At 58.4% G+C, this 25,893-nt stretch overlaps 6 protein-coding genes across 6 annotated transcripts; 3 read left to right on the forward strand and 3 right to left on the reverse strand.

The window, feature by feature from the left end:
- Positions 1 to 327: 327 nt before the first annotated feature.
- Positions 328 to 5,057, forward strand: BJ171DRAFT_508396 (Prismane-like protein). Its single transcript, XM_053111291.1, has 6 exons — positions 328 to 482; positions 580 to 794; positions 912 to 1,098; positions 1,233 to 1,869; positions 2,122 to 2,663; positions 2,915 to 5,057. Exons 1-6 carry the CDS (start codon positions 440 to 442, stop codon positions 4,876 to 4,878), a joined length of 3,588 nt encoding a protein of 1,195 aa, XP_052965932.1. The 5' UTR covers positions 328 to 439; the 3' UTR covers positions 4,879 to 5,057.
- Positions 5,058 to 5,063: 6 nt separating this feature from the next.
- Positions 5,064 to 8,241, reverse strand: BJ171DRAFT_508397 (methyltransferase TRM13-domain-containing protein). Its single transcript, XM_053111292.1, has 8 exons — positions 8,005 to 8,241; positions 7,751 to 7,869; positions 7,326 to 7,595; positions 6,957 to 7,072; positions 6,777 to 6,859; positions 6,371 to 6,561; positions 5,762 to 6,121; positions 5,064 to 5,542 (listed from the first exon to the last, which is right to left on the reverse strand). Exons 1-8 carry the CDS (start codon positions 8,155 to 8,157, stop codon positions 5,353 to 5,355), a joined length of 1,482 nt encoding a protein of 493 aa, XP_052965933.1. The 5' UTR covers positions 8,158 to 8,241; the 3' UTR covers positions 5,064 to 5,352.
- Positions 8,242 to 8,558: 317 nt separating this feature from the next.
- BJ171DRAFT_508398 (cytidylyltransferase family-domain-containing protein) lies at positions 8,559 to 10,386 on the forward strand. Its single transcript, XM_053111293.1, has one exon. It carries the CDS (start codon positions 8,645 to 8,647, stop codon positions 9,971 to 9,973), a length of 1,329 nt encoding a protein of 442 aa, XP_052965934.1. The 5' UTR covers positions 8,559 to 8,644; the 3' UTR covers positions 9,974 to 10,386.
- Positions 10,387 to 14,767: 4,381 nt separating this feature from the next.
- On the reverse strand, positions 14,768 to 17,483 carry BJ171DRAFT_622702 (uncharacterized protein; the record flags this gene model as incomplete). Its single annotated transcript, XM_053115451.1, has 3 exons — positions 14,768 to 16,232; positions 16,445 to 17,222; positions 17,334 to 17,483. The coding sequence occupies 3 exons, from the start codon at positions 17,481 to 17,483 to the stop codon at positions 14,860 to 14,862; spliced, it is 2,301 nt and encodes a 766-aa protein (XP_052965935.1). The 3' UTR covers positions 14,768 to 14,859.
- Positions 17,484 to 17,590: 107 nt separating this feature from the next.
- Positions 17,591 to 20,716, reverse strand: BJ171DRAFT_133915 (alkaline-phosphatase-like protein). The gene is made up of 3 exons (XM_053105654.1): positions 20,173 to 20,716; positions 19,715 to 19,876; positions 17,591 to 19,347 (listed from the first exon to the last, which is right to left on the reverse strand). The coding sequence occupies exons 1-3, from the start codon at positions 20,599 to 20,601 to the stop codon at positions 17,869 to 17,871; spliced, it is 2,070 nt and encodes a 689-aa protein (XP_052965936.1). The 5' UTR covers positions 20,602 to 20,716; the 3' UTR covers positions 17,591 to 17,868.
- Positions 20,717 to 22,881: 2,165 nt separating this feature from the next.
- BJ171DRAFT_508448 (alkaline-phosphatase-like protein) lies at positions 22,882 to 25,893 on the forward strand. Its single transcript, XM_053111294.1, has 3 exons — positions 22,882 to 23,456; positions 23,705 to 23,866; positions 24,234 to 25,893. Exons 1-3 carry the CDS (start codon positions 23,028 to 23,030, stop codon positions 25,743 to 25,745), a joined length of 2,103 nt encoding a protein of 700 aa, XP_052965937.1. The 5' UTR covers positions 22,882 to 23,027; the 3' UTR covers positions 25,746 to 25,893.

Below are 25,893 nucleotides of genomic sequence, written 5' to 3' on the forward strand. Positions count from 1 at the left end.
TCCACATCCACATCCACATCCACATCCACATCCACATCCACATCCACATCCACATCCACATCCACATCCACATCCACATCCACACCGCGCAACTCGCACACCCGTCTCCGTCTTGCATACTCCCCAGTGCATGTCTGCCCAGCCCCGACCCCCACACAACAACCCCCACACGACAAGCCCCGCATTGATGACTACTTCCGCCTTGCCCGCACAATTTGCGCAGACGACGCCACCGGCGGTGGCTCGGTCGGGTCCGTCGGCTGTCGTGACTCACTCTAGGGTATAACAGCCCATGTTTGTCTCGCTTCTCTTGGCCACCGTCCAGCTTCCGGGTCTTCTACACCGCCCTTCTTCCTCCATTGATCCGCCGGGCGAGCCTGTCCTTTGGTCTTGCCTTGATCGCCCTTCTCCGTAACGCTGATTGTAACGCGCCTCCGCCATGGCCAACCCCAAGCTTCTTATTCTCTACGGCTCGCAGACCGGTATGTATCTCTGCTCCCCATCGTGCCGCATATTCGCGCGCCGTCTCAGCCGTCTCAGCCGACTCATTCTGCTCGCGCCTGCTCCTCAATGCTGCAGGAACCACCCAGGCGTTCGCCAAGATCGTCTATGCCTTTGCCAAGGCTCGCTCCTTCGACGCCCGCCTCTGCACCGGCAATGAATACAACCCAGCCGACCTTCCAAACGAGGAGCTCGTCGTCATCCTCACCTCCACTTTCTACAACGGCGAGTTCCCCGACAACATTGCCAAGTTTTGGTCCTGGCTGAACAACGAGTCCCACCCGGCTTCCATGGTGAGTTGTTCGACGGGCTTTCGTCTTCCCACGTTGCGCATCAAGGCACCACGCCCGCCAACACCCTTCACCAACTCTGTCCTTCCTCCATCGATACCCGCCAACCATGCCCTCAAGCTCAAGCAAACCCGCTTCACCGTCTTCGGTCTGGGCAACAAGACCACCAAGGGCAACTTCTGTCTCGCTGCCAAGCGCATCCGCGATCGGATGCTCGATCTTGGAGCCTTCGAGGTCACCCCCGCTGTCTTCAGCGATGAGTACTCGGAGCACGGCCACGAGTCCAACTTCCGTCCCTGGATGAAGAGTAAGTCTCGGCGGTCTCAGGCCCGCTGCGAACGGATCTTGTTTTCATATTGCTCCCTCCCTGCGTGCCGTTGTTGCTGTCGTTACTCCTGTTCCTGACTTGCACACTCTACTGGCATATCACCCACGCGCTAGCTCTCTGGGTCAAGCTTACCGGCTCCAATACCAAAATGTCGCTGCCCCGCCACTACAGCATCAAGCCTTCCACTCAAGTCTTCCGAATCGCCGAGCGCTTGCAAGATGGCTACGTCAAGCTCCCTGTCAGCGGCAGAGAGCTCCTGACCCCTGCTGCTTATGAGCGTCCCGTGTACCTCATGACCTTTGATCTGCCCCAGGGTCAGAGCTATGGCCTGACGGACCATATCCAGATCAAGTGCCACAACTCCCCGCATCTAGTCGAGCGCCTGGCCAAGCGCATGGGTCTCGACACCAATGCTCAGGTCGAGCTGGACCCTACCGATGCCATCGGCGAGGACATGAGGCTTCCCAACCTCCTGTCGGTCCATCGCCTGCTGTCGCAGCATCTCGACATCTCATCCCCACCTTCGCGCTCGTTCCTCGAGGGTATCGCCGCCCTCGCTGAGGACGCCGGTGAAGCCGAGAAGATTGAACACTTTGCCGAGGACATGACCGCCAGCAGCGAGTACTCCCGATTGACTGGCGGCGGCCCCGGGCGCCAGCCCTTCTCTCTGGTCGATGCGCTCGAGCGCTGGCCGAGTGTTCGAATTACCCTCGAGGATCTCCTGGGCAACATCCCCTTGCTTCAGCCCAGGTAAGGCACGCCTCTGTCCCGAGTTCAGCTCACGCCTGCTTCCACTGGCGCAGTATTGGATGCTTCCACTGCCGTTGATGGCTACGCTGCATGAGACAAGGAGGGTCGCTCGGTGGGCATGGCTTCCGGCCTCCACACCCTCTGTTGGACGCTGGGTGCCATGCATGCGCTGTCCGCGCGGCATTTGTTTCTGCGACAGTACCACGGGCTTCCATCGCCAACCCGGTATCTTTCACAATCACTGGTTTCTAGATTCTACTCGATCTGCTCCGCACCCTCGGTCTCACCCAACCAGATCCAGATTTGCTTCCTGAGCGATACATGGTCGTCCGCCACGGATCCAAGCGTTGTCTTCCAGGGCGTCGCGACGGGATACCTCAAGGACCTCCAGCCCAATGTCGACGTGGTCGAGGCCAGGATTGTGAAAGGCCTGCTTCGTCTCCCAGCCGATCCAAAGACACCCATCCTCGCTGTCGCTCTCGGTACTGGTGTTGCCGTGTTCCGAGGAATCCTTCAGCACCGTGCCCACCTCCTTGACCAGGATCCATCTTGTGGAGTATCTCGTATCCGCCTGTACTATGGCATGCGCCATGCCCAAAAGGACTATCTCTTCAAGGACGAGCTCCAGGACTTTGTTGACCGAGGCTTGGTCGAGATCATTCCCGCATGCTCCCACGACCAAGCAAAGTTCATCACTCCGGCTGACAAGATCCTGGAGTTCCCGACCAGGGTGTCGGAGGTGCTCGACAACGACGGATACTATCTCTACTGTGGACTCGGAGGTCTCATTCCCGGTGGGTATCGTTGGGCCCTTGCTTGTTGATCGCTCTTTGCGACATCCTTCACAGCTCCAAACACTATCGCCCCTCCCATATGACGCTGTGCTGCGGATGCAGAGTTACACTCCGAATGAATGTTGGTGCGCATCGTCAGTGCGACCGACCACCGTCACCAGCCGGACAATATGCATGTGCCTGCCTCTTGATCGGCTTTGGTCATTCTGACCCGATATACCTCTTGCTGCTTGTATCGGCGACCGTACTAGTCTACCACGAGTCCGCCATTGTGTCGGCCCTCCAGAAGGCCCACGAGTCGACATCGGAGGAGGCCTATGCGCTCGTCAGCGACTTTAAAGACGCCGCACGCTGGCAAGTCGAGGCGTATTCCCGCTCCATGGACGAGGACAACCAGCTCAAGGACTTGATCGCCAAGGACGGCGTTGACCAGGGCAAGCCCATTGCCGACGTCATGGGCTCGGGTGCCATGTTTTGCTTCCAGTGCGGACAGACCAATCAAGGCAAAGGATGCACCACCATCGGCGTCTGCGGCAAGACCCCGACCGTCGCTGCCCTCCAAGACCTGCTGATCGAGTGCATCAAGAAACTGAGTTGGTATGCGCACCGCATCCGCACACTGCCCGGTGCTGCTCCGGAGGAGCGCGAGAGCGCCAAGATCAACCGCTTCACCCTGCTTGCCACCTTCTCGACCCTGACCAACGTCAACTTTGACGAGGCCAAGATCTCCGAGTTCATCAGCACCGCGTCGACCTGTACCGAGCAGCTCAAGCATACATATGAACAGCTGTGCCAAAAGTACGGCGCCACGGCCGAGGTTCTTGCCCTGCCCAATGTCAAGAAGCAGAGCCAGGATGCCCTCCTGGACATCGAGGACCTCGTTGCCGAGGGCAAGAAGGTCGGCGTGCTCAGTCGCTTCCGTGCCAACAAGAACGACGCCCTCGTTGGTCTCCAGGAAATGCTCGTGTATGGTCTCAAGGGTCTCTGTGCCTACACCGATCACTCGCTGCAGTACGAGAACGAGCGCCCCGAGATCTACGCCTATGTCCACGAAGCATTTGCGTTTTTGCTGTCGCCGCAGGCGGCCAAAATGGACAAGGTGCTGGAGATGCTCATGAGATGTGGCCAGGTCAACATCACCGCCCTGGAGCTGCTTCACCAGTCCAACAACACCTTTGGCGCACAGAGCCCTGCCGTGGCCCAAGCCAAGCCCGTTCCCGGCAAGGCCATCCTCGTCTCCGGCCATGATCTCAAGATCCTCGGAGACCTGCTTGCCCAGTGTGCCGACTACAAGCTCCGCACCGGCGTGCACGTCAACGTCTTTACCCACGGAGAGATGCTGCCGGCCCACGGATATCCAAAGCTACGAGAGTCGCCCCACCTTGCCGGCCACTTTGGTGTTGCCTGGCAGCGACAGTCGATCGAGTTTGGCCACTTTCCTGGCCCGATCTTGATGACCAGCAACTGCCTCACCCAGCCCAAAGACGAGTACCGAGACCGCATCTTCACAGCCGGACCCGTGGGCTGGCCCAAGATCCCCCACATTGTCGGTTCGGACTACTCGGTCGTCATTGAGATGGCAGCCAAGCTCGGGGGATTCGGCGCCGAGACAAAGTTCAGCTATCCCGAGAACGTCTTTACGGCTGCGACCGAGAGCTACAACGTCGGCTGGGGCAGCGAGGTGGTCATTGGCGCCGCCGGAACCGTGCTCGATGCCGTCAAGGCAGGCTTGATCACCCGCTTCTATGTTATCGGCGGATGCGACGGCTACGAGGGTGAGCGCTCGTACTATACCGACCTCGCGGCCGCCCTGCCAGACACCTCTGTAGTTCTGACCGTCGGCTGCGGCAAGTATCGGATCAACCATCTGCAGTACAGCAATGTCGGCGACAGCGGTATCCCGCGCCTCCTCGACCTGGGCCAGTGCAACGACTCGTACTCGGCCGTCCAGATTGCCCTGGCGCTGGCGGGCGCTCTCAACTGCGGCGTCAACGATCTCCCGCTGTCGATTGTGCTCTCGTGGTTCGAGCAAAAGGCCGTCGTCGTGTTGCTCTCGCTCCTATCGCTGGGTATCCGAAACATCCGCGTGGGTCCGACCGTCCCGGCGTTCCTGCGCCCGTCGATCGTCAAGGTCCTCAACGAAAAGTTCAACCTGATGCCGATCGGTGCCGATCCGCTCGAAGACATCCGAAAGATGGTCGCTGGAGAGGCTTGAGCAACCGTCATGCGGCGATTGGCTTTGTGCCTCTGCTCCCCCTCTCCCTCCCGCCATTTGAGTATGTGCGGTCGTGACCGTCTTCCGTCCCCTCCCCTCGTTGTTTTTTGTTCTATCTATTCTCATTCCCTTTCAGCCCAAGCCTGGACCCTGGACCCTGGACCCTGGACCCTGGACCCGGCATAGCCATATCATGCACGTGTGAATACACTTCTTCGAAAGCAACTGGGACGCTCATATTTTGCGACTGGGAACATGCAGCAATGGGCGAGTGGTGTCGGTCAATGGGAGGCTTCATTGTGCCAGCGCACTGCCACTGTTGTCGTCAGCCGCCGTTGCCAACGATGGTGACAAGTAAATGGCCTCCGATTGATGACATCGCCGCATATCCATAGCGACAGAGTAGGGGCGCCAGAAGACCCTGCCACTTGCCGGAGCCGTGTCACTGCCGGAGTCGTGTGACACTTCCGACTCTCACTTGGCGGGGTTATACGTCGCAAACAGGCCCAGGTTCTCGAGCGATGTCTTGGACTCGACATAGTATTGCAGCTGAACGGTGAAGCCATTGGCTTCCAGGTATCGCTTGCGGCCGACGTCAAAGATGCGCTTGCATCGATAGCCGAGGCGCTCACGGTCCTCGAATGAAAGCCCTGACCAGTGGGTGCTGTCGATACCGATAGCGCACAGTTGTTGTTTTGAAGGTAGAGAAGGTGATGGGCACATCATATGTGAGAAGGAGGGTAGTCCTCAGCACGGGCAAACGGATGTGATATGAGCGAGTGCTGCTCACTTGTGGCCACGAAGCGCTCGGTGGAGACGGCATGTGGCTGCAAAAGTGTCGGGGCCATCTATCCACGAACACCACCGCGCCGTGCACGCTTACCCTTCGACTTGGAAATCCGCAAGCGGGATGCCCTCGAGATGGTGCCGCTCATTCATTCCTTCTCCCTCATCGTCCTCGTCCGGGTCCTCGTCGGCGTTGTCACTCGTGTCTCGGTTCTCGGCCGAGGGAGTATCCCGAGATGCCTGTTGATGCGAAAGGCCCTCATTGCTGCCTTTGCTATCGTCGCCGGCTTCGTCGTCGGCTGGTCGCTGGCCACAGACAGCCCACGTGCTCATGACACACATCTTTCCAAAGACATCTTCGGTGATGCCGTGCTCGCTGAGGAAGCTGTGGTTGCAGTACATGGGATACTTGCAGATCTGGTGGCAGCACAGCGCAATGGTGACGCCTTCGAGCTTGCTGAGGAAGCAGAGAGGATTGATCAAGGCGATTGCAGGAAGGGCAATGTTTGAGCACGAAGGATCAGAAGCAAGCAAAAGTATGACGATACGTCACGTCGGGTCTAAATAACATGTGGCAGGCGCTGTGCGAACGATGCTGAAGCTACCACATGTACCCATGTCGCTTGCATGCGATGAATACTGGCCGAGTATTGCCGCAACGCCAGCAGCCGACAGAATCCGGACAGAAGCAGGAACGATACGATACGCGGACGAGTCGTCGCTCAGGTAGTGCGTCAGACAGCGCAAAGTAATGTCCGTGGCCGATCCGCAGAGGTGCTTGGAGATGCCGACAACACGGTGATTCTTGAGCAGCTCGATCCTGGACAGGTCCAGATCCTTGATGTCGATCGCATAGCGCTCCCACGACGACACCATTGTTTTCAGCACTCGATCGAACTGGGATGCGGCCATGGCGAGAACGGGCGGATTGATAGCCACAGGCGCCAAAGTAAACCGATGGATGAGTGTATCGTGCGAGATCAGATCGTGCGAGATCAGATCGTGCGAGATCAGATCGTCCGAGATCAGATTGGACGCATATTGTTGCGCGGACATCCTCAATAACCAAGACTGACACGCCAGGGCGCCTCGTGCGCTCACTCCACACATACCTTCATGCGAAAGTTCTTGCGGTCGATCAAGACATAGTAGGACGGATCGCCAACGGCCATGTGGACATAGTTGGACAGCTCGCCTTCAAAGCCCATACGAGGAAGGAGTACAGAGTCAGTCCGACGGCGGCCAGTTCGATCGTGCACCTGGAGGATTGCAGAAGATGGGGGGGGGCGAACCTTTTCCGCAGCCGAACTCGACAAAGACAGTCTCGGGCTCCAAGAACCCCAGGCGATCCATGTGTCCGATCAAGGAGGCTTGCTGAATGGCATGCTTGCCGTCATGCGTTTCCTTTCTGTAGAGAGTGTGTTGTCAGCGGCATTAGTTCCATTGATGTTGCCACCAGAATGGGGGGGGGAACTTGCCATGGTGTTCGCAGTGACAGAACCATTGTGGCATTGATCAAGCCTGCTGAGACACATGCCGCCTGCATTCTCGGCTAGAAGGATCGACGGTTTGGACATTGCTGTCCACCATTCTGGAATCCATTCTGGCCCATCCATCCATCCCTTGCATCCGAACTACTCCCATGGCCACGACAAACGCACCTTCGGGCATCCATGGCCTTGTGGTCCAGAATGACAGTCGGAAAGTCGGTGCCAACGACCTTGTCATACACCGAGTTGACAAACTCGACGAGCTTGGCAAATTCTTCCTTGGACATCTCCATCATCAGATCGCGGGCCGTCTTGTCGCTGTCGTTTGCTTCTGGGAGGCCCAGTCCAACGTTGTAATTCTCGCGGAAGCAGGACGGCCGTGGCTTGGGCCTCGAGTTGCAACGTTTCATATGCGCCTCGAGCTGAGAGTTGAGGATGGTGCTGGTATGGCCCAGGGGATGTTTGAGTTGACAGCCAAGCATCGTGCTCCGTTTTGTCATCGCTATCGACATTCGGGAATGCGACATCTTGACGGATATCGCTGCTAGTGAGGACGGAGAGTGCAAGCTGCCTCGTCAGCAACAGACAGCACTTACTGCTTGCCGTCATATGGGCACGGCACTCGATGGACTTTCTTGGTTTTGTCTTGGGGAGCATGCTCGCCGCACCATCGGTCTCCAGGCCGGACTCCGAGATTGCAGTATCTTCTCTTTTTCTGATGCAGCGCAAGCCGTGGGTGTCAGAATGGGCAGCCAGACGGGAGGGAAAGGGAGATACGGCCGTCTGGGCATATCAGCGATGCAAGCACGGCTGCAATACAAGGACAGATGCGGCGCAGGTGCTTGCCGACCTTGACCCAGAAGCTGCACTGGCCCTCTCTGGGCTCGGGTTGGGGGCTCTGGGAGCGGTTGCGCTTCGATCCCGATCTTTTCTCGCGGGGAGCAGGGGCGCTGCTGTCGCTGGTGGTGGTGGCGGCGATGCCGTTTGCAGTAACGTCGGCCATTGCGCTGCTGTCTGTGCGGGTGCTGCCTGTCCCGGCGGAGATATCTCCTGCTCGATCGTCTTGGTCGTGGTCGTGGTCTTGGTCGTGGTCGTGGTCTTGGTCTTGGTCTTGGTCTTGGTCTTGGTCTTGGTCTTGGTCTTGGTCTTGGTCTTGGTCTTGGTCTTGGTCTTGGTCTTGGTGCCGATCGTCTTGGTCTTGGTTCTGTCGGAGCAAGCGCCCACGTGACTTTTTTCTTCCTGGTTTGATTTATTTCGGCGGCGATTGGCTCCGGTCGGCCAAAGCACATCTGACCGCCGATCAACCTTGGCCGCCGATCCATCCCGTCCGCCCAGCGCCCTCTTGCCTCCATCTCGCATCTGCACCCGCATCCGCATCTGCATCCGCATCCGCATCTGCATCCGCATCGCACCACATCGTATCCGGCCGGCACCCAACTCGCATCCGCCCCGTCGTCTGCTATCGCGTCGCCCAAGCATATCCGCACGTCATGGCCAGCAAGCAGCCCGCCGCCCAGGCGGCTTCCACGTCGCCGTCCCAGGAAAGCCCCTCGTCCGCATCGACGCCGGCCCCGTCCGGCCCCGTTTCTGGCGATGCCGCCGCAGACCCAGCACCGCAAGGCGAAACCCTGCTCGTCGACCAGCCGACCGGAAAGAAATGGCGGAACTGGTGGGTCCGGGCCTTGTGGACCTTGATCATGATCGGCGGCTTTGCCGGAGTCCTGGCTGCGGGCCACATCTGGGTCGTCCTGCTGATCATTGTCATCCAGACGCTCGTCTATCTCGAAGTCATCTCGATCGGCTACGTGCGGCTGCCGCGGGAAAAGAAGGTCTCGTGGTTCCGCTCGATGCATTGGTATTTCCTCGGCAGCACCAACTACTTCCTCTACGGCGAGAGCATCATCCACTTTTGCAAGCAGCGGCTCTACATTGATTTTCTGCAGTTCGTGCCGCTCGCCACCCACCACCGCTTCATTTCCTTTGCCCTCTACTGCGTGGGCTTTATCTTTTTCGTCATCAACCTGAAGAAGGGCCATTACAAGGCGCAGTTCAGCCAGTTCGGCTGGACGCACATGACGCTGCTGCTCGTCATCTGCCAGTCGCACTTTATCATCAACAACATCTTCGAGGGCCTGTTCTGGTTTGTCCTGCCAGTGTCGCTCGTGATCTGCAACGACATCATGGCCTACATCTTTGGATTCTTCTTTGGACGGACGCCCCTCATCCGGCTCAGTCCCAAGAAGACCTGGGAGGGCTTTGTCGGCGCCCTCTTCAGCACCCTCGTCTTTGGCTTTGTCGTTGCGGGCTTCCTGTCGCAGTACCCGTATATGATCTGCCCGGTGCGCGATCTGCACACCACCTCGCTCTCGACCATCGACTGCACGCCCAACCCAGTCTTTGTGCCAAGGGAAATCCTACTGCCCGCCACCCTGCACTCGCTGCTCGAGCCCGTTCCGATCCTCAACCAGCTGACCTTTGTCAAGGTTGCGCCCGTCCAGTTTCACGCCGTGGTCATGGCCTGCTTTGCCTCGCTCATTGCTCCGTTCGGAGGTTTCTTCGCTTCGGGATTCAAGCGCGCCTTCAAGATCAAGGACTTTGGTGACTCCATACCCGGCCACGGCGGCATCACCGACCGCATGGACTGCCAGTTCCTGATGGGCCTATTCTCGTACATGTACTATCAATCGTTCATCGGCACGGGCGGGACCACCGTCGGCGAGGTACTCCATCTGGCCATCACAAGCCTCTCCGACGAAGAGAAACTACAACTCTATGCCGATTTTGGAGACTACCTCAGGAAGCAGGGGCTGCTGCCTTGATTGCCGTCCTCGCTTCTGCCCCGACCTGCCGCCCTCTGCTATGCGTCGCCCGGGATGCTGCTGCCAACAATCTCTTTGGCATACACGCTCCTGTCTGGCCATAGCCTCGGCCGGGGCCCCGCTTGATCGTCACGCCCATTTCCTCGGCGCCCCATGCCAAGAACTATTTATCCGCTCGCCGTCTCTGCTCAAGTGCGACTTTCGCCGGACGCTGTATCGGTCGAGGCTGCGTCGGTCGACTTTGCCCAGCGCGCTCTCGGGCTCGGCTTGCCGTACGCTTGATAATGCACAATCGAATGCCGGTGGTGCGGAGCCCAGGCGTTCCGTGCGAAAGAAAACAAAAGGAGCCAGGACAACCCTGTATTTACAGGCGATCCAATATAAAACGGGACACCCGGGATTTTGACCATTCATCGAATATTTTGTTACCCAATGTTATCGCGCGCTGGCCATGACCATTCGCCACACATCCGACTTTCGCACCGCCGCATTGCGATGCTACGCCCTCATCCATAGCCTGCGTAAGGTCGCCTCCATATTCAGTGTATCCAAGAGCACCATCCATCGATGGCACCGAGGATGCAAGCTGGATGGCCCATCCCGGGTCCCAGCTCGCAGATCCACTTTCTTCGAGCAGGCATGTCCAGTCATTCGCACCCTGATTGAACAGGACCCGTTCCAGACTGGTCCTGTGCTGCGGTGCAAGCTCGAGTCCATCCTCCAGAGGAAAGTGTCGCTCTCACTCTGCCACACTGCCATCCACCGAGCAGGTCTCTCACACAAGAGGGCAACACACCTCTACAAGTCCAAGCGACTGGATGAGCGAGTGGCACAGTTCAGGGACCAGGCCCGCTCCATCGACCCACGACGGCTCGTTTTTGTCGATGAGACGGGGATCAGGAGATCCATTTTCCCTCTTTACGGATACTCACCGAAGGGCGTCCCACTCCGTCAGCGCAATCACATGAAACACAAGTCTGTCTCGGCTGCATTTGCCATCAACCACTCTGGTGTGCTGCATCGCATGTACATCCCCACATCATTCAAGACACACTCGATGGTCGAGTTCTTTGAGCGAGCGAGCTTCCCAGACGACTCTGTGGTTGTGATGGACAATGTCAGCATGCACAAGACAATGGCTGTCCTGGACTGCATCGATCACCGAGGATGGTCAGTGATCTTCACCCCACCTGCCTCACTCGACTTCAATCCCATCGAGAACTTCTTTGGGATTGTGAAGCACCAGTACAGGAAGGCAGGAGCGCTGAATGCGTCCGAGGGTTCAAGGCCGGGATGGTCATATTGTTTGAGTCTGCCGTTCGGAGGGTGCTTCCAGATGTCTTCCCACGGCTGATTGAATGTGCGATGCGCTTCTGGGGTTGAGTTCCCTCCAATCAAGCCGCCGTTTTCGCGTTCACATCCCTGGCTTGAACCTCTCGGCGATTTTTGAACAGGGTCACTTCCCCAACCAGCCCGCAACGACGGGCTCCTGCTCTCGGGTATAAATGCCACACCTTCGTCCTGCTGCTTTCTTCCCTCATCTCGCCTTGATCTGATCATTCGCGCTATTGCACGATAAAAAAGTCTCTGCTCTGACCAGTACCACTGGCAGGCATCCAGCATCCTCTGCCCCCATGCCTCCGAAGCGTAAGGGTACCGGTGATGGCCAGCCTCGGCCACCCAGGCCCAAGAAAGCCAAGTCACAGTCGGAGCCTGTCTCTGGTTCGTCTTCTGACCCCACGCATGCTTGGTCGTCTGTTGCTCCGTCGCTCACCACCACTGCTTCTGCAGATCCAATGGATGTCGATCCCACCGAGCCTGGTCCCTCATCTGGTCCTGTCAAGCGATGTCGCCAGTGCGACGGTACCGACCACGAGCGAAGCAACACCAGCAAATGTCCCGAATATCACCCCCTCAAGAGTTCTGTCGTCCCACTCGTGGATGGAAGGTCATCCGCCCCTCAGTTCAGCTGCTTCAAGCAGACGATGGATGGCTGTTGTCTCAATCCCGCTCTCCGCGACAAGATCCAGGCCACCGTCGAGGCCATGACCCAGATCCAGTTCGAGGCATCCAGGCTGCTCAACCTGCACATCCTCCGGTGCATCGAGCAGGATATTCCCGTCCCCGTCATCTCCAAGTCCACCCCTGCTTTCATCCGCCAATGCTTCACGATTGTCGAGGCCGATGCCCTCTCGCCGACCGGGGACAATGAGAAATACAACGAGCATCTGGTCGCTTCCTTTCGCGACTACCAGACCACTCGGCACACAGACCTGCCTCCGGCCCCTCGTCTGCCTGATGGTGCTCACAGTCAGCTTCTCACACTGGCTGTCAATGCCTATGCCACCAACTGCACGACACACCTCAATCTGGCCTACTGGCGACTCCTTCGCCGCTTCTGCGCTGCCGTCTTCCCAGCCAACAAGCATAAGCACGAAGCCATCGAGGCCTGTCTCGAGCTCTTCGAGAAACCAGGGCAGACTCCACCCAAGGCCGATCTCGAGTTCCTCTATCCAGACTTTGGCCACATCCTGGACGAGTTTCGGTACAGCAACGACCAGGACCGCCTCCGGGCCCTCCATCGCCTCTCACACCATGTGGGAATCCTCGCCCGAGACAAGATGGTCGACAATGTCCACAAGTGGATCGACTGTGACATGCCCGCCCTCCGAGTCACCGAGCTGCAGCGCCAGGCCAAGCTGGACGAGCTCACTACCCAAGGCATTCCCTCCGACGACAAGAGGTTCACCACGGCCAAGTCTGAGCTCGGCACCACCAAGTCCAAGATCAACAAGCTGGCCGCCAGGATCAACTGGGCACTCAAGCAGCTCGCTCTCGACACTCCTCCGGCCGTGTGCACGATGGTCCCTCTGTGCACTGCGAAGGCCAAGTACATCAAGATTGACACGGCCACTCTCTGGGATCTCCTTGACACCGAACATCGTCTTAGACTCACCCGGGACAAGCTCAAGGGAGAAGGTGATGACGGCATCAACAACCAGGATCGTCTCTGGCGCAGTTGCTTCAAGCTGCGTAGTTCCCTCTTCCAAGAGCGGGTCAGGGACAAGAAGCTGTTCAACTACGAGATCAGCACCGATGGCATTGGATGCACCATCGGCCTCGTCAAGTTTGTGCGTCGAACCGATCACACCGAGACCATCGAGCCTCCTCCGACTGCCGAGCAGCGTATCCAGGCCCACATCGGTGACCCAGACCCCAACCGTACCACTTGGATTGGCATCGATCCTGGAGTCGGCTCCATCTTCACGGCGGTCATCCAAGCACCGGGCCACCAAGACGAGGTGGTCTCATTCTCGAATGGCGACTACCAGCACATGTGTGGCCATACGTCCAACACCAAGTGGCACAATATCATGAAGTATCGACTCAGCATCGAGACCTGGATGTCGTCCACCCCCTCGCCCAAGGTGTCGTCCTCGGAGGCTTTCAAGGTCCATCTCACCCATGTCCTGCGACCGGAGCCGCGAGTACAGCTCGACTTCCATCTTGGCAAGAAGGCCCGTCACCATCGCTTCACGGGCCACAAGAGGCGCCAAGTGGCCGTCGACAGGATGTGCAAGGCCGTCCTGAAGCACGCCCCGATACGGACTGATGTGGTGATCGCCTTTGGCAATGCGTCATGGCGACAGGGCAAGGGCTATGCATCCAGCCCTCGGAGGCAGCGGTTTGCTCGGTACTTTGAGCAATTCGAGCACCACCGACGCCGTCCCAATCACCCTCATGGAAGCGTCAAGGTGGCCTCGACGAACGAGTTCAACACCTCGCAAGTGTGCTCCAAGTGCCTGGAGCCAGTTCGGTTGGAAGGACTCGATGCGCCCAGTGTTGCGAATTCCCACTTTGTCAGGAGCTGCAAGAATCCCAGCTGCCAGACAGTGTGGAATCGCGACGTCAATGCGGCGCGCAACATGATCACAGTATGCAAGTCGATTGTGGAGACCGGAGGGCGACCGGCGGTCTTCACTCGGAGGCTGCCAAAGTGATCTGTTTTATTTCTTGTGGCTTTGCTTGACGCAAGCACAGCACATACTACCTGTTCATGGAAACGGCTATATTGTCCCGTTTTTTTCTGAATAAAGTGTACAGCATTACATAATACGAAGCGGGGACGTCCCGTTTTTTTTTGAAACTAGTGCCTAATGCGCTCTGGATCCCGAAACACACATTTCTGGTCGTTTTGCGCTGTGAGCATCCGCAAATCAGAGTGGCGACTCGGCGGTGCTACGAAAAGATGCGTGGATTGTAGTCGGGCTGCTCCTCTACTCATCCAGGAGCAAAGTTCATCCAAGAGCTCCGTTTATTCAGGAGTACCGCTCATCCAGAAGTGCACTGTGGCTCTGGGCTCGTCAGGTTTGATGAACAGAGTACCAGATCCGTCGGTCGAGGGGAAGGCACGACTCCGTAGCAACAGATCTTGCACTTTGGGCAGGAGTAAATTGGACATTGCCCTGTTTGAACTGAACATGTAGCTTGTGATGGCTTTGCTAGACCGAGCCATATGTGATGAAATCGATCCCTCGGCAGCCCCCAAGTCAAGACCCCGCATCGACGGCGCGATTCCACACTGTATGCCAGATGGATGTATATTCTGGACCGAGGAACAGGCGACACTCCTGGCCCATAGCCGAGTGTTCCGTTTCGTTTTACGAAGGGCGTATCCTTGTTCAAATGTGCTGCGTCTAGCCTTCGCCTCTCGGCGAGCCCATGAAACCCGAGCAGGGAAGTGCATTCACTACCACAACCACAGCTGGGTGGCTGCCGCTTTCCAACGATGCTTGTCCGTCCTCGAGGTGGTGCACCGGTCAGGCCGCCGACGCCGCCGACACCGCCATAAACCAATGTCCATCAGTCGGCTTGCGCTTGTTTGGCTATCGACCACGGATGACGCATTCCTCGAGCCACCACGCCTTCTCCCGCACCAGGTGTGAGTATCTTCGAAAGACCGACAGGTCCGATGGTAGCGGGCTCACGACATCGCCTCTTGGCTCAGCAGCGGCCCCACCACATGCCAAGTTGAGGCCTGGAATCAGAATCACTCCAGCCGACAGTCGGAGATGCCGCAGACCGCGATGGTTGAAGAGAAAGGTCATGAACTCTCGCTCCCAGGCCAGAGTAATGGTTGGGACGGCGTTGAGCCCGGTGATCTCGAGGGTGTGAAGACTGGACCACATTGTCTGCAGTTGCTTGATGACGGCAATGTCGATAGTAAAGTGGAACAGCTTGAGATCTTGCAGGCCTGGGCACCGAGCACCGAGACTGGACACAACGGTGTGGTCCAGAGGCGTGGGCTCTCGATGCAGCGCCTCGAGCTTCAGGGACGTGAGTTTGGGCGCATCCTGGACCAAGTACTCCAGCAAACTGAGGCAGATCGAGTGCGCCAGGAGCGTGATAGCCTTGATTTCGAGCTCGCGCAGGCACGGGAATGAGAGCGGTTTCATCGTCATCATCGTCGAGAGCGCAGGGAGATAATTCAGATGCAATCGCGTCAACGTGGCAGCGCTGAGGTCGTTCAGGAGCATCGAGGGAAACCCAGGCGAAGACCAGATTGACAACGCCTCCAGCGCCGGCCGCACAGGACCCTCGTGAGCGACTTGGATGCCTTCCAGATCGAATGTCGTGTCGACAGGTTGTGTGTGTTCGAAGCGCTGTGACGAGCACCGAAACTCGATCTGACGAAGCTGGCTACGGGCCGAGATCAGGGTCCGGAGATATTCGGCTCTCTGGCCATGCAAGAGATCGCTGGGGACATCGATTCGGATCGATGACAGTCGCTTGAATCGCAACAACGTCTCCAGCACCACGAACGAGGTCGGACGGTCGATGCCATGATCAAATATCTTGAGCGACTGAAGGGGATGGGATCCGTTGTCTGGGCAGCCTCGGGCCGAGCTCGAAGTGAGTGGCTCGGTCGACCCATGGAAATCAGAGAGCGGCACAGAGGTCAACTGGCACTGATTGAAGTGCAAGGACCGAAGCTGTGGAAGGGAGCTGGTCAAATACTCGATCAGATGACCATATCCAACTGGACCGTCTGGATCCTGGTTGCTGGCGCTGGCTTGCTGCAGTTGGAATGGGTTTGGGAAACACACGTCCGTTTTGCCAATCGAAAGGTGTTCCAGCTGACGGAGATGGGCCGTGATGTCGTGGACAGCCGACTTTGACAGAGTGGCGTACTTGATCTTCAGCGACGACAAGCAAGGACAGCCCGCGGACAACGACGAAATGAAGCCTGGAAACGAAGCTGGATGTAAGCAGTGTGAAGTGCATCGCCTCTGGGAGTAATGCTATCGGGATGTGTATCCTCGCTCAAGACACGGGCAGAGCCCGAATCTGTGGATGCCGTCGTCGATGCATTACTTCACCCAACACCCCTTCCGAACCATCACGTTGGTCAGCAAATCACCAACGCCACCAACAAATACATATCACTGCATGCGCAGCGGATTCACAAACCGGATGGGATTTCGGTGTAGTCGGCATCAAAGATGAAGGTGCGCAATTGAGGGAGCACAGGAGTCGTCCGGCTAAGCCATCGGATAAAATTCGACAAGGACCAATTGACCATGGACGAGATACGGAGGTGCTCCAGAGTTGATGGGGAATCCCGGACACTAGTGTTGCGCAGCATTTGATTGTTATCAATGACGCCGGGGTGGGCATCGCGGCGCCAGAAGATCGGAGACTCGATATCAATCGAACGCAGAGACTTGGCGTACTTGAGAATCATGCCAAGGTTCCGTCGGCCGTTGATCTTGGCTTCGTTGTGGGCGCTCGACCAGTGATTGTGGCGGGTGAGCTGGCTAAAAGGAGCATCGGAAGCTATCGCGGGAGACTCGGTGATCGAGGTAAGATCGATGGCGGAGTCATTCATCTGGCCGCTGAGTTCATCATTGTGACCGGCAGTCGCATTGACGTCGTGGTCGTCATAATCGTCGTCTCCGTCAAAGTCATCAGAGTCATATCCACGATGAATGTGGGGGAGCCGAAGGATCGCGAGGCTGGGACAGAGTGTCAGGGCACTCGGCACAAGGTAGTCGCTACCACAGTAGAGCTCCATCAAACTGGGATGGCCCTTGAATTGGGCTGCGATCTGGTGAAGCAGGTCCGGATCATGCTCCGAGAGGGTTCTCGGGCTTGGGATCAGAAACAGCCTCTTCACGAGGGGATACCGGGCAAGAAGAACGTTGATGTTCTGGGCTTTTACATGCGGAGTCGCTGGGACAACGAGTGTCTGCATGCGGTGGAGTGAGTGTGTTTTGGTGGCGTTAGCGTGGGAAACGGAAGCCGATCAGCCAACTTCGGTGGACTTGCCGAGCAAGCAGCGAGCGATTCAGGGCCATACATGAGTGAGATACACTGCGCAGGTCCAGCGCTTGCACACCCGGGCGAGGAGCGGGAACTGCTCGCGAAAGGCGAGAAACGAGAAGATATGCACGAGCACTTCATTGGGGAGCCCATCGATGTGCATCGGAGGCGAATCGAGGGACGTCATGGCTGCCAGGGGAGCGGGAAGAGCAGTGAACCGAGCCGAGCTGGAAGGGCACGACGGAGAGCGAAGGCAGGCGAGCGGCAGAGTGCCGAGCAGGAGGGGCGTAAGTCAACAGAGATATATATTTTTAGGACACACAAAGAACGGGAAAGAGTCATGAAGGCGTGTCTATATTTGGCTGGGGAGCAGCGCGGTCCATACAGAAACATGAACGCAAACAGAAAGTGGGTCCCATGAGCTGCTGGCGAAAATCACTATAGAGCCCACATTGAGGCCTAGGAGGCTCAGAGGACACGGGGATTGCAGTTAACGACAACTATATGATTAAGCGTCATGGGGGGGGGCATGAATAGTGGACACAGGAAAGAGCAGAGCGGAGAGGCAGAGCTTAGTAGCACTGCTTGGGATCACCCAGACCAAGAGACTGAGCGAGGATCTGGAAGACCTCGGTGTTGTCAACGGCGCGACGACAGAGGCGAGCAATCGGCGCGTTGCAGTAGAGATCGACGGCCTGGAGGGTGTGGACCGAGGTGACTTCGCCTCCAGAGTTGCGGCCGTTGAAGTTGAGACCCTCGGGTTCGTCGGGGTCGACGCTGTTGACGGCGACGTTGGGATACTGCTTCTGGAAGAGACCGGTCAGGGCCTTGTTGCTGACGGCGGGGTTGCGGCCAAGAGGGTTGCCCTTGACATTGTTCTTGCGGATCTGGAAGTTATCGCGGCTCTGGGGGCCATCGACCTTGCCGCCAGCGAGCTTGTACTGACCCTGCCAGTTGGTGGGGTTGCCGTTGGCGTCGATGACAATGTCCATCCAGCCAGCAAAGTCGTACTCGCCGATGGCCATGCGCTTCTGGATCTGGAGCGAGTAGTCGGACGACTGGACGCCGGTCTGGCCGTCGAGGATGCTGCTGTCCGAGGTGGGCTGGTTGTTGAAGAACTTGGTGTCGACGGTGCCCCACACATCGTAGCCCTGGGCATGGTCGGCGGTGAGCAGGATGGCGGTCTGGCCGGGGTAGTGGGCGGCATCGTGGTCAACGACCTTCTTGACGGTGCGGTCGAGCTCGAGGAGATCGGCCAGACCACGGTCATAGTCCATCGGGTGCATCATCTTGTCGATCGAGGCAGCCTCGGCCATCAGGAACCAACCCTCGGAGCAGCGGGCGTCCATCAGGTTGATGGCCTTCATGACCATGTCGTCAAAGTTGGGCTGTTTGAGGGCGCTGCCGGTCAGGAAGGGAGAGTTCTTCTTGGTATCGAGGTTCTCGGTCCAGAGGTTGCGGTCGATCCAGGTCTCCATGTGGCCGTTGGTGAAGACGCCGAGGAGGGGGCCGTTGCCCTGGTAGGAGGAGAGCTGGTCCTTGTCCGAGACAAAGGTGTAGCCGGCGTTGGTGTAGTCGGCATAGTAGCCGGTGGTGGCATTGCAGGGGCTGGCGCCCTTGCACCAGGCGTTGCCGCCGCCGCCGAGGAAGACATCGGGGCGGACGGGAGGGGCAGACCAGGGGTACTTTGTGCTGTTGGCGCCGTTGAGGGCCTGGCCGGCAATGACGAGCGAGTCGGAGCGACGGCGGGTGTGCGAGAAGACAGCAGCGGGGGTGGCATCCCACAGGGCAGAGGTGGTGACGACACCGACGCAGACGTTGGGGCGGAGACGACGGAGCATCTCGGCGAGGGTCTCGACCTTGGGGTCGTCGAGGGTGTCGGCCGAGGTATCGGCATAGACGTTGAGGGCGTTGACCCAACCCTTCTGGCCGGTGTGGTAGGCGGCAGCCGAGTTGGCCGAGTCGGTGATGATGGAGTCGATGCCGTTGGGGGAGACCTTGCCGACGCTGCCGAGGTTCTCGAGGTTGAGGAAGCCGGCACCCTTGGCGAACTGATATGCGCAATATGCGATGCGTGGTGTGTGATGTGTGGTATAATGTGTGGTATAATGTGTGGTATAATGTGTGGTATAATGTGTGGTATAATGTGTGGTATAATGTGTGGTATAATGTGTGGTATAATGTGTGGTATAATGTGTGAAATGACCCAAGGCGGCGACAGAGTTAGAATGTGGAACCTGATTTCGTGGTCACCTTGGGCCACGATCATGGCCTTGGTCTGAAACTCCACAACAACAGCCACAACTACAACACTGATAGTCTTGACTCTTGCTATCGGCTGAACAGGCCGCTCCCACTCCCACTCCCACTCCACCGATGCCGCCAGACTGCTACGCAATCCAGATTCACACAACGTACCTTGCCGAACTTGGTGGGACGCGAGATGAAGCGCGCGGCGCTGATCATCGCGGGAGCCATACCGTCACCAATGAACATGACGGTGTTCTTGGCGAGGGGCTTGCAGTAGTTGCGAGTGGACCAGCTGGCCGAGACACGCTCCTTGCCAACGGCAATGGTGACCTGATGGTTCAGTGGAGAGTGGGCGAGGAGCGAGGCGAGGAACCAGATGGGGAACCAGATGGGGAACCAGATGGGGAACCAGATGGGGAACCAGATGGGGAACCAGATGGGGAACCAGATGGGGAACCAGGGAAGAGCGAGATGCCGAGTCAGCATTGGGCAACAGGCCGCCGTTGGCTGGCGATCTATGACACAGGCATGCCTGCGAGTACTGAGTGCTGGCAAGCACCGGCAGGCACTGGCAAGCATCGACAGACCCATCCAGCGACGCACGCACACGCGAGCACAAGACCTACGTTAAAGTCACCAGTGGTCGGCAGAGCAATGTCACGCAGAGCCAGACGGGTCACACCGACGGGGGTGGTCTTGGGAGGGTTGGCAAAGTACTCCGAGGCGTCCTTCGAGTAGGTGAAGTTCCAGGTCTGGGTGGTCCAGCTGGTTCCAAAGAACTGGTCCATGGGAACGCCGTTGATCTCGGCGATGATGCCATCAACAGAGGGGGAGGCGGCGTTGCCGTCGTTGTGCAGCTCGATCGAGATGTCAAAGTGCTGGCCAGTGACAAACTCGGCGCCATCGACAGGGACAACGGCCAGGTTGGAGCCCTGAGGGAGAGCGCGGTAGCGGGAGAACTGACCGGGGGTGGGGTTGGAAGGCTGGTACTGGGCAGCGACAGCGCTGACGGCCAGCGAGCCGACCAGCGAGACAGCAAGAAGCTTCATGACCATGGTGAAAGCGAGACAGAGTCTAGAGTCAGAGAGCCAGGTAGCAGAAGGGAGTCACTGTCGAGGCAGGGGACTGTCGGGCAGAGCTGGATCCTTGGCGGCTGGAGGGAGAGGATCCGACCATGTTATATATCAGCGGAGGCGGGGGGGATGGGCCTCGACTTGGGGGGAAGTGATGCACATGCAAGGGGAGGGGCGTCTCGGATGGCCACTCGCGAGGAGGCTTGGGAGGAGCGTGCAAAGACAGGGTTTTGCTCCTTCTTTCTGTTCTTGGGCCGGGCGAAGTTCGATCCTCAAGCTTGTGGATTCAGAGGCTGGATGCACGCGCCGCCGGTGTTTTGGCGAGCCAGAGACAAGCCGAGCCGAGCTGTGTACAGAGGCAGGAGAGGCCTTGTGATGCAGCACGGGCATCGGGCTAAAGTACACAGCCAGATCGAGAGGGCCTGCGCGTTGAACAGAGGCGCATGGTGCGGATCATTGGGAGTGGGGATGATGTATTGTGACAGGTTGGGTGTTGCAGCTGGAGTGGATGGAGTGGATGTAGTGGATGTAGTGGACGGAATGGATGCTGCGGATGCTGCGGATGTTGTGGATGTTGTGGATGTTGTGGATGTTGTGGATGTTGTGCTGGTCGGTTGGGCTGTTGGATAGTGTGTGTTGTTGGTTGGCTCTGCCACTGGAATCGCCGGTGACTGTGGCAAGAGGCAAAATTGTCAGCCATGGGAGTGCTGTGTCGGTGGGAGATGGGCTCTGTGAACAAGAAGCGCTCCGTGGGCCATCCAAGGCCGCTTGATCTTGCGACTCGTCCCCTCCCCCCACAAGGACACCCCGGGGGTGGCGGGTGGAGCGCTGTGCTTGGTCGGGAAAGGCGATGACCGCGCGGCACCGGGGGCAGCGTTGGCCAGACGACCATATCGATTGCTGTGGTGAGTCCAGCTTCAGAACGAGGCCGGGCACCTTGACTGCTGGAGCAGGATGCCAGGGCGAAGCGGCCTGCGTGCTGGCCATCGGCGCAACCCGCACAAGGCGTCACGTTGTATATACAGCTAGGTTTTGCGTTCCTGTTCAGTCGCTTTGTGACAGACCGTCGGCGTGCGTTGGAGCGGAAGCACGCGGGCTCTTGTTGCTGAGCGTGTGCACTCGGCTGTAGCCAATCGGGGTGTTCGCTCCGTCGTCACCACAACCGATCCCGCCCACACAGGCCGACAGGACAACGACAGCCGATCGCACGCCCTCGACTGTCAGGGAGAAGCTCGATCGTGGATTGGCCTGCTTGGGGTTCCTCTGTTGAGCTGTCGGCATGTGGGCTGATGTTGAGCGGCCCATGAGCGACCCAACAAGCCCAGGTTTGGCATGTATATACATCGAGGTACCCTTCCCATTCGCACGCGGGGCCCGATCCACTCTCTGCTTGCCGACGAACTCGGCGACATCAGCGACCAGCATGTCCAGCGAGCCGTCTGCACCGAGGATAAGCATGCGCCGTAGGCAAGCAGCGCATCCCGTGGAGATGCGGCTCCGTTCTGCTCCTCAATCACGGCCCCGAGTGCCGCGCGGTCATCGCCTTTCCCGACCAAGCACAGCGCTCCACCCGCCACCCCCGGGGTGTCCTTGTGGGGGGAGGGGACGAGTCGCAAGATCAAGCGGCCTTGGATGGCCCACGGAGCGCTTCTTGTTCACAGAGCCCATCTCCCACCGACACAGCACTCCCATGGCTGACAATTTTGCCTCTTGCCACAGTCACCGGCGATTCCAGTGGCAGAGCCAACCAACAACACACACTATCCAACAGCCCAACCGACCAGCACAACATCCACAACATCCACAACATCCACAACATCCACAACATCCGCAGCATCCGCAGCATCCATTCCGTCCACTACATCCACTACATCCACTCCATCCACTCCAGCTGCAACACCCAACCTGTCACAATACATCATCCCCACTCCCAATGATCCGCACCATGCGCCTCTGTTCAACGCGCAGGCCCTCTCGATCTGGCTGTGTACTTTAGCCCGATGCCCGTGCTGCATCACAAGGCCTCTCCTGCCTCTGTACACAGCTCGGCTCGGCTTGTCTCTGGCTCGCCAAAACACCGGCGGCGCGTGCATCCAGCCTCTGAATCCACAAGCTTGAGGATCGAACTTCGCCCGGCCCAAGAACAGAAAGAAGGAGCAAAACCCTGTCTTTGCACGCTCCTCCCAAGCCTCCTCGCGAGTGGCCATCCGAGACGCCCCTCCCCTTGCATGTGCATCACTTCCCCCCAAGTCGAGGCCCATCCCCCCCGCCTCCGCTGATATATAACATGGTCGAATCCTCTCCCTCCAGCCGCCAAGGATCCAGCTCTGCCCGACAGTCCCCTGCCTCGACAGTGACTCCCTTCTGCTACCTGGCTCTCTGACTCTAGACTCTGTCTCGCTTTCACCATGGTCATGAAGCTTCTTGCTGTCTCGCTGGTCGGCTCGCTGGCCGTCAGCGCTGTCGCTGCCCAGTACCAGCCTTCCAACCCCACCCCCGGTCAGTTCTCCCGCTACCGCGCTCTCCCTCAGGGCTCCAACCTGGCCGTTGTCCCTGTCGATGGCGCCGAGTTTGTCACTGGCCAGCACTTTGACATCTCGATCGAGCTGCACAACGACGGCAACGCCGCCTCCCCCTCTGTTGATGGCATCATCGCCGAGATCAACGGCGTTCCCATGGACCAGTTCTTTGGAACCAGCTGGACCACCCAGACCTGGAACTTCACCTACTCGAAGGACGCCTCGGAGTACTTTGCCAACCCTCCCAAGACCACCCCCGTCGGTGTGACCCGTCTGGCTCTGCGTGACATTGCTCTGCCGACCACTGGTGACTTTAACGTAGGTCTTGTGCTCGCGTGTGCGTGCGTCGCTGGATGGGTCTGTCGATGCTTGCCAGTGCCTGCCGGTGCTTGCCAGCACTCAGTACTCGCAGGCATGCCTGTGTCATAGATCGCCAGCCAACGGCGGCCTGTTGCCCAATGCTGACTCGGCATCTCGCTCTTCCCTGGTTCCCCATCTGGTTCCCCATCTGGTTCCCCATCTGGTTCCTCGCCTCGCTCCTCGCCCACTCTCCACTGAACCATCAGGTCACCATTGCCGTTGGCAAGGAGCGTGTCTCGGCCAGCTGGTCCACTCGCAACTACTGCAAGCCCCTCGCCAAGAACACCGTCATGTTCATTGGTGACGGTATGGCTCCCGCGATGATCAGCGCCGCGCGCTTCATCTCGCGTCCCACCAAGTTCGGCAAGGTACGTTGTGTGAATCTGGATTGCGTAGCAGTCTGGCGGCATCGGTGGAGTGGGAGTGGGAGTGGGAGCGGCCTGTTCAGCCGATAGCAAGAGTCAAGACTATCAGTGTTGTAGTTGTGGCTGTTGTTGTGGAGTTTCAGACCAAGGCCATGATCGTGGCCCAAGGTGACCACGAAATCAGGTTCCACATTCTAACTCTGTCGCCGCCTTGGGTCATTTCACACATTATACCACACATTATACCACACATTATACCACACATTATACCACACATTATACCACACATTATACCACACATTATACCACACATTATACCACACATTATACCACACATCACACACCACGCATCGCATATTGCGCATATCAGTTCGCCAAGGGTGCCGGCTTCCTCAACCTCGAGAACCTCGGCAGCGTCGGCAAGGTCTCCCCCAACGGCATCGACTCCATCATCACCGACTCGGCCAACTCGGCTGCCGCCTACCACACCGGCCAGAAGGGTTGGGTCAACGCCCTCAACGTCTATGCCGATACCTCGGCCGACACCCTCGACGACCCCAAGGTCGAGACCCTCGCCGAGATGCTCCGTCGTCTCCGCCCCAACGTCTGCGTCGGTGTCGTCACCACCTCTGCCCTGTGGGATGCCACCCCCGCTGCTGTCTTCTCGCACACCCGCCGTCGCTCCGACTCGCTCGTCATTGCCGGCCAGGCCCTCAACGGCGCCAACAGCACAAAGTACCCCTGGTCTGCCCCTCCCGTCCGCCCCGATGTCTTCCTCGGCGGCGGCGGCAACGCCTGGTGCAAGGGCGCCAGCCCCTGCAATGCCACCACCGGCTACTATGCCGACTACACCAACGCCGGCTACACCTTTGTCTCGGACAAGGACCAGCTCTCCTCCTACCAGGGCAACGGCCCCCTCCTCGGCGTCTTCACCAACGGCCACATGGAGACCTGGATCGACCGCAACCTCTGGACCGAGAACCTCGATACCAAGAAGAACTCTCCCTTCCTGACCGGCAGCGCCCTCAAACAGCCCAACTTTGACGACATGGTCATGAAGGCCATCAACCTGATGGACGCCCGCTGCTCCGAGGGTTGGTTCCTGATGGCCGAGGCTGCCTCGATCGACAAGATGATGCACCCGATGGACTATGACCGTGGTCTGGCCGATCTCCTCGAGCTCGACCGCACCGTCAAGAAGGTCGTTGACCACGATGCCGCCCACTACCCCGGCCAGACCGCCATCCTGCTCACCGCCGACCATGCCCAGGGCTACGATGTGTGGGGCACCGTCGACACCAAGTTCTTCAACAACCAGCCCACCTCGGACAGCAGCATCCTCGACGGCCAGACCGGCGTCCAGTCGTCCGACTACTCGCTCCAGATCCAGAAGCGCATGGCCATCGGCGAGTACGACTTTGCTGGCTGGATGGACATTGTCATCGACGCCAACGGCAACCCCACCAACTGGCAGGGTCAGTACAAGCTCGCTGGCGGCAAGGTCGATGGCCCCCAGAGCCGCGATAACTTCCAGATCCGCAAGAACAATGTCAAGGGCAACCCTCTTGGCCGCAACCCCGCCGTCAGCAACAAGGCCCTGACCGGTCTCTTCCAGAAGCAGTATCCCAACGTCGCCGTCAACAGCGTCGACCCCGACGAACCCGAGGGTCTCAACTTCAACGGCCGCAACTCTGGAGGCGAAGTCACCTCGGTCCACACCCTCCAGGCCGTCGATCTCTACTGCAACGGCCCCATCGCCGACCTTTGCGGTCGTGTTGTTGACAACACCGAGGTCTTCCAGATCCTCGCTCAGTCCCTCGGTCTTGGCGATCCCAAGCAGTGCGGTGACAAGCCCTACAAGTGTGTCCCGATCAAGAACTAAACGCTCGCTCATTTCAGCGATGCTCCCTCTGTCGTTCGGATTCTATCGCTTCCAGCATTATCATCCCGAGCCTATCATACATGTCCTTCCTCGCCCTCTCTCTCGTGCTCTATAAACGCCGCTGTCTTAATTTCAGTGAGCAGATGGT

The sequence above is a fragment of the Polychytrium aggregatum genome (assembly GCF_025602895.1).
Source record: "Polychytrium aggregatum strain JEL109 chromosome Unknown BJ171scaffold_22, whole genome shotgun sequence".
Taxonomy (NCBI): domain Eukaryota; kingdom Fungi; phylum Chytridiomycota; class Chytridiomycetes; order Polychytriales; genus Polychytrium; species Polychytrium aggregatum.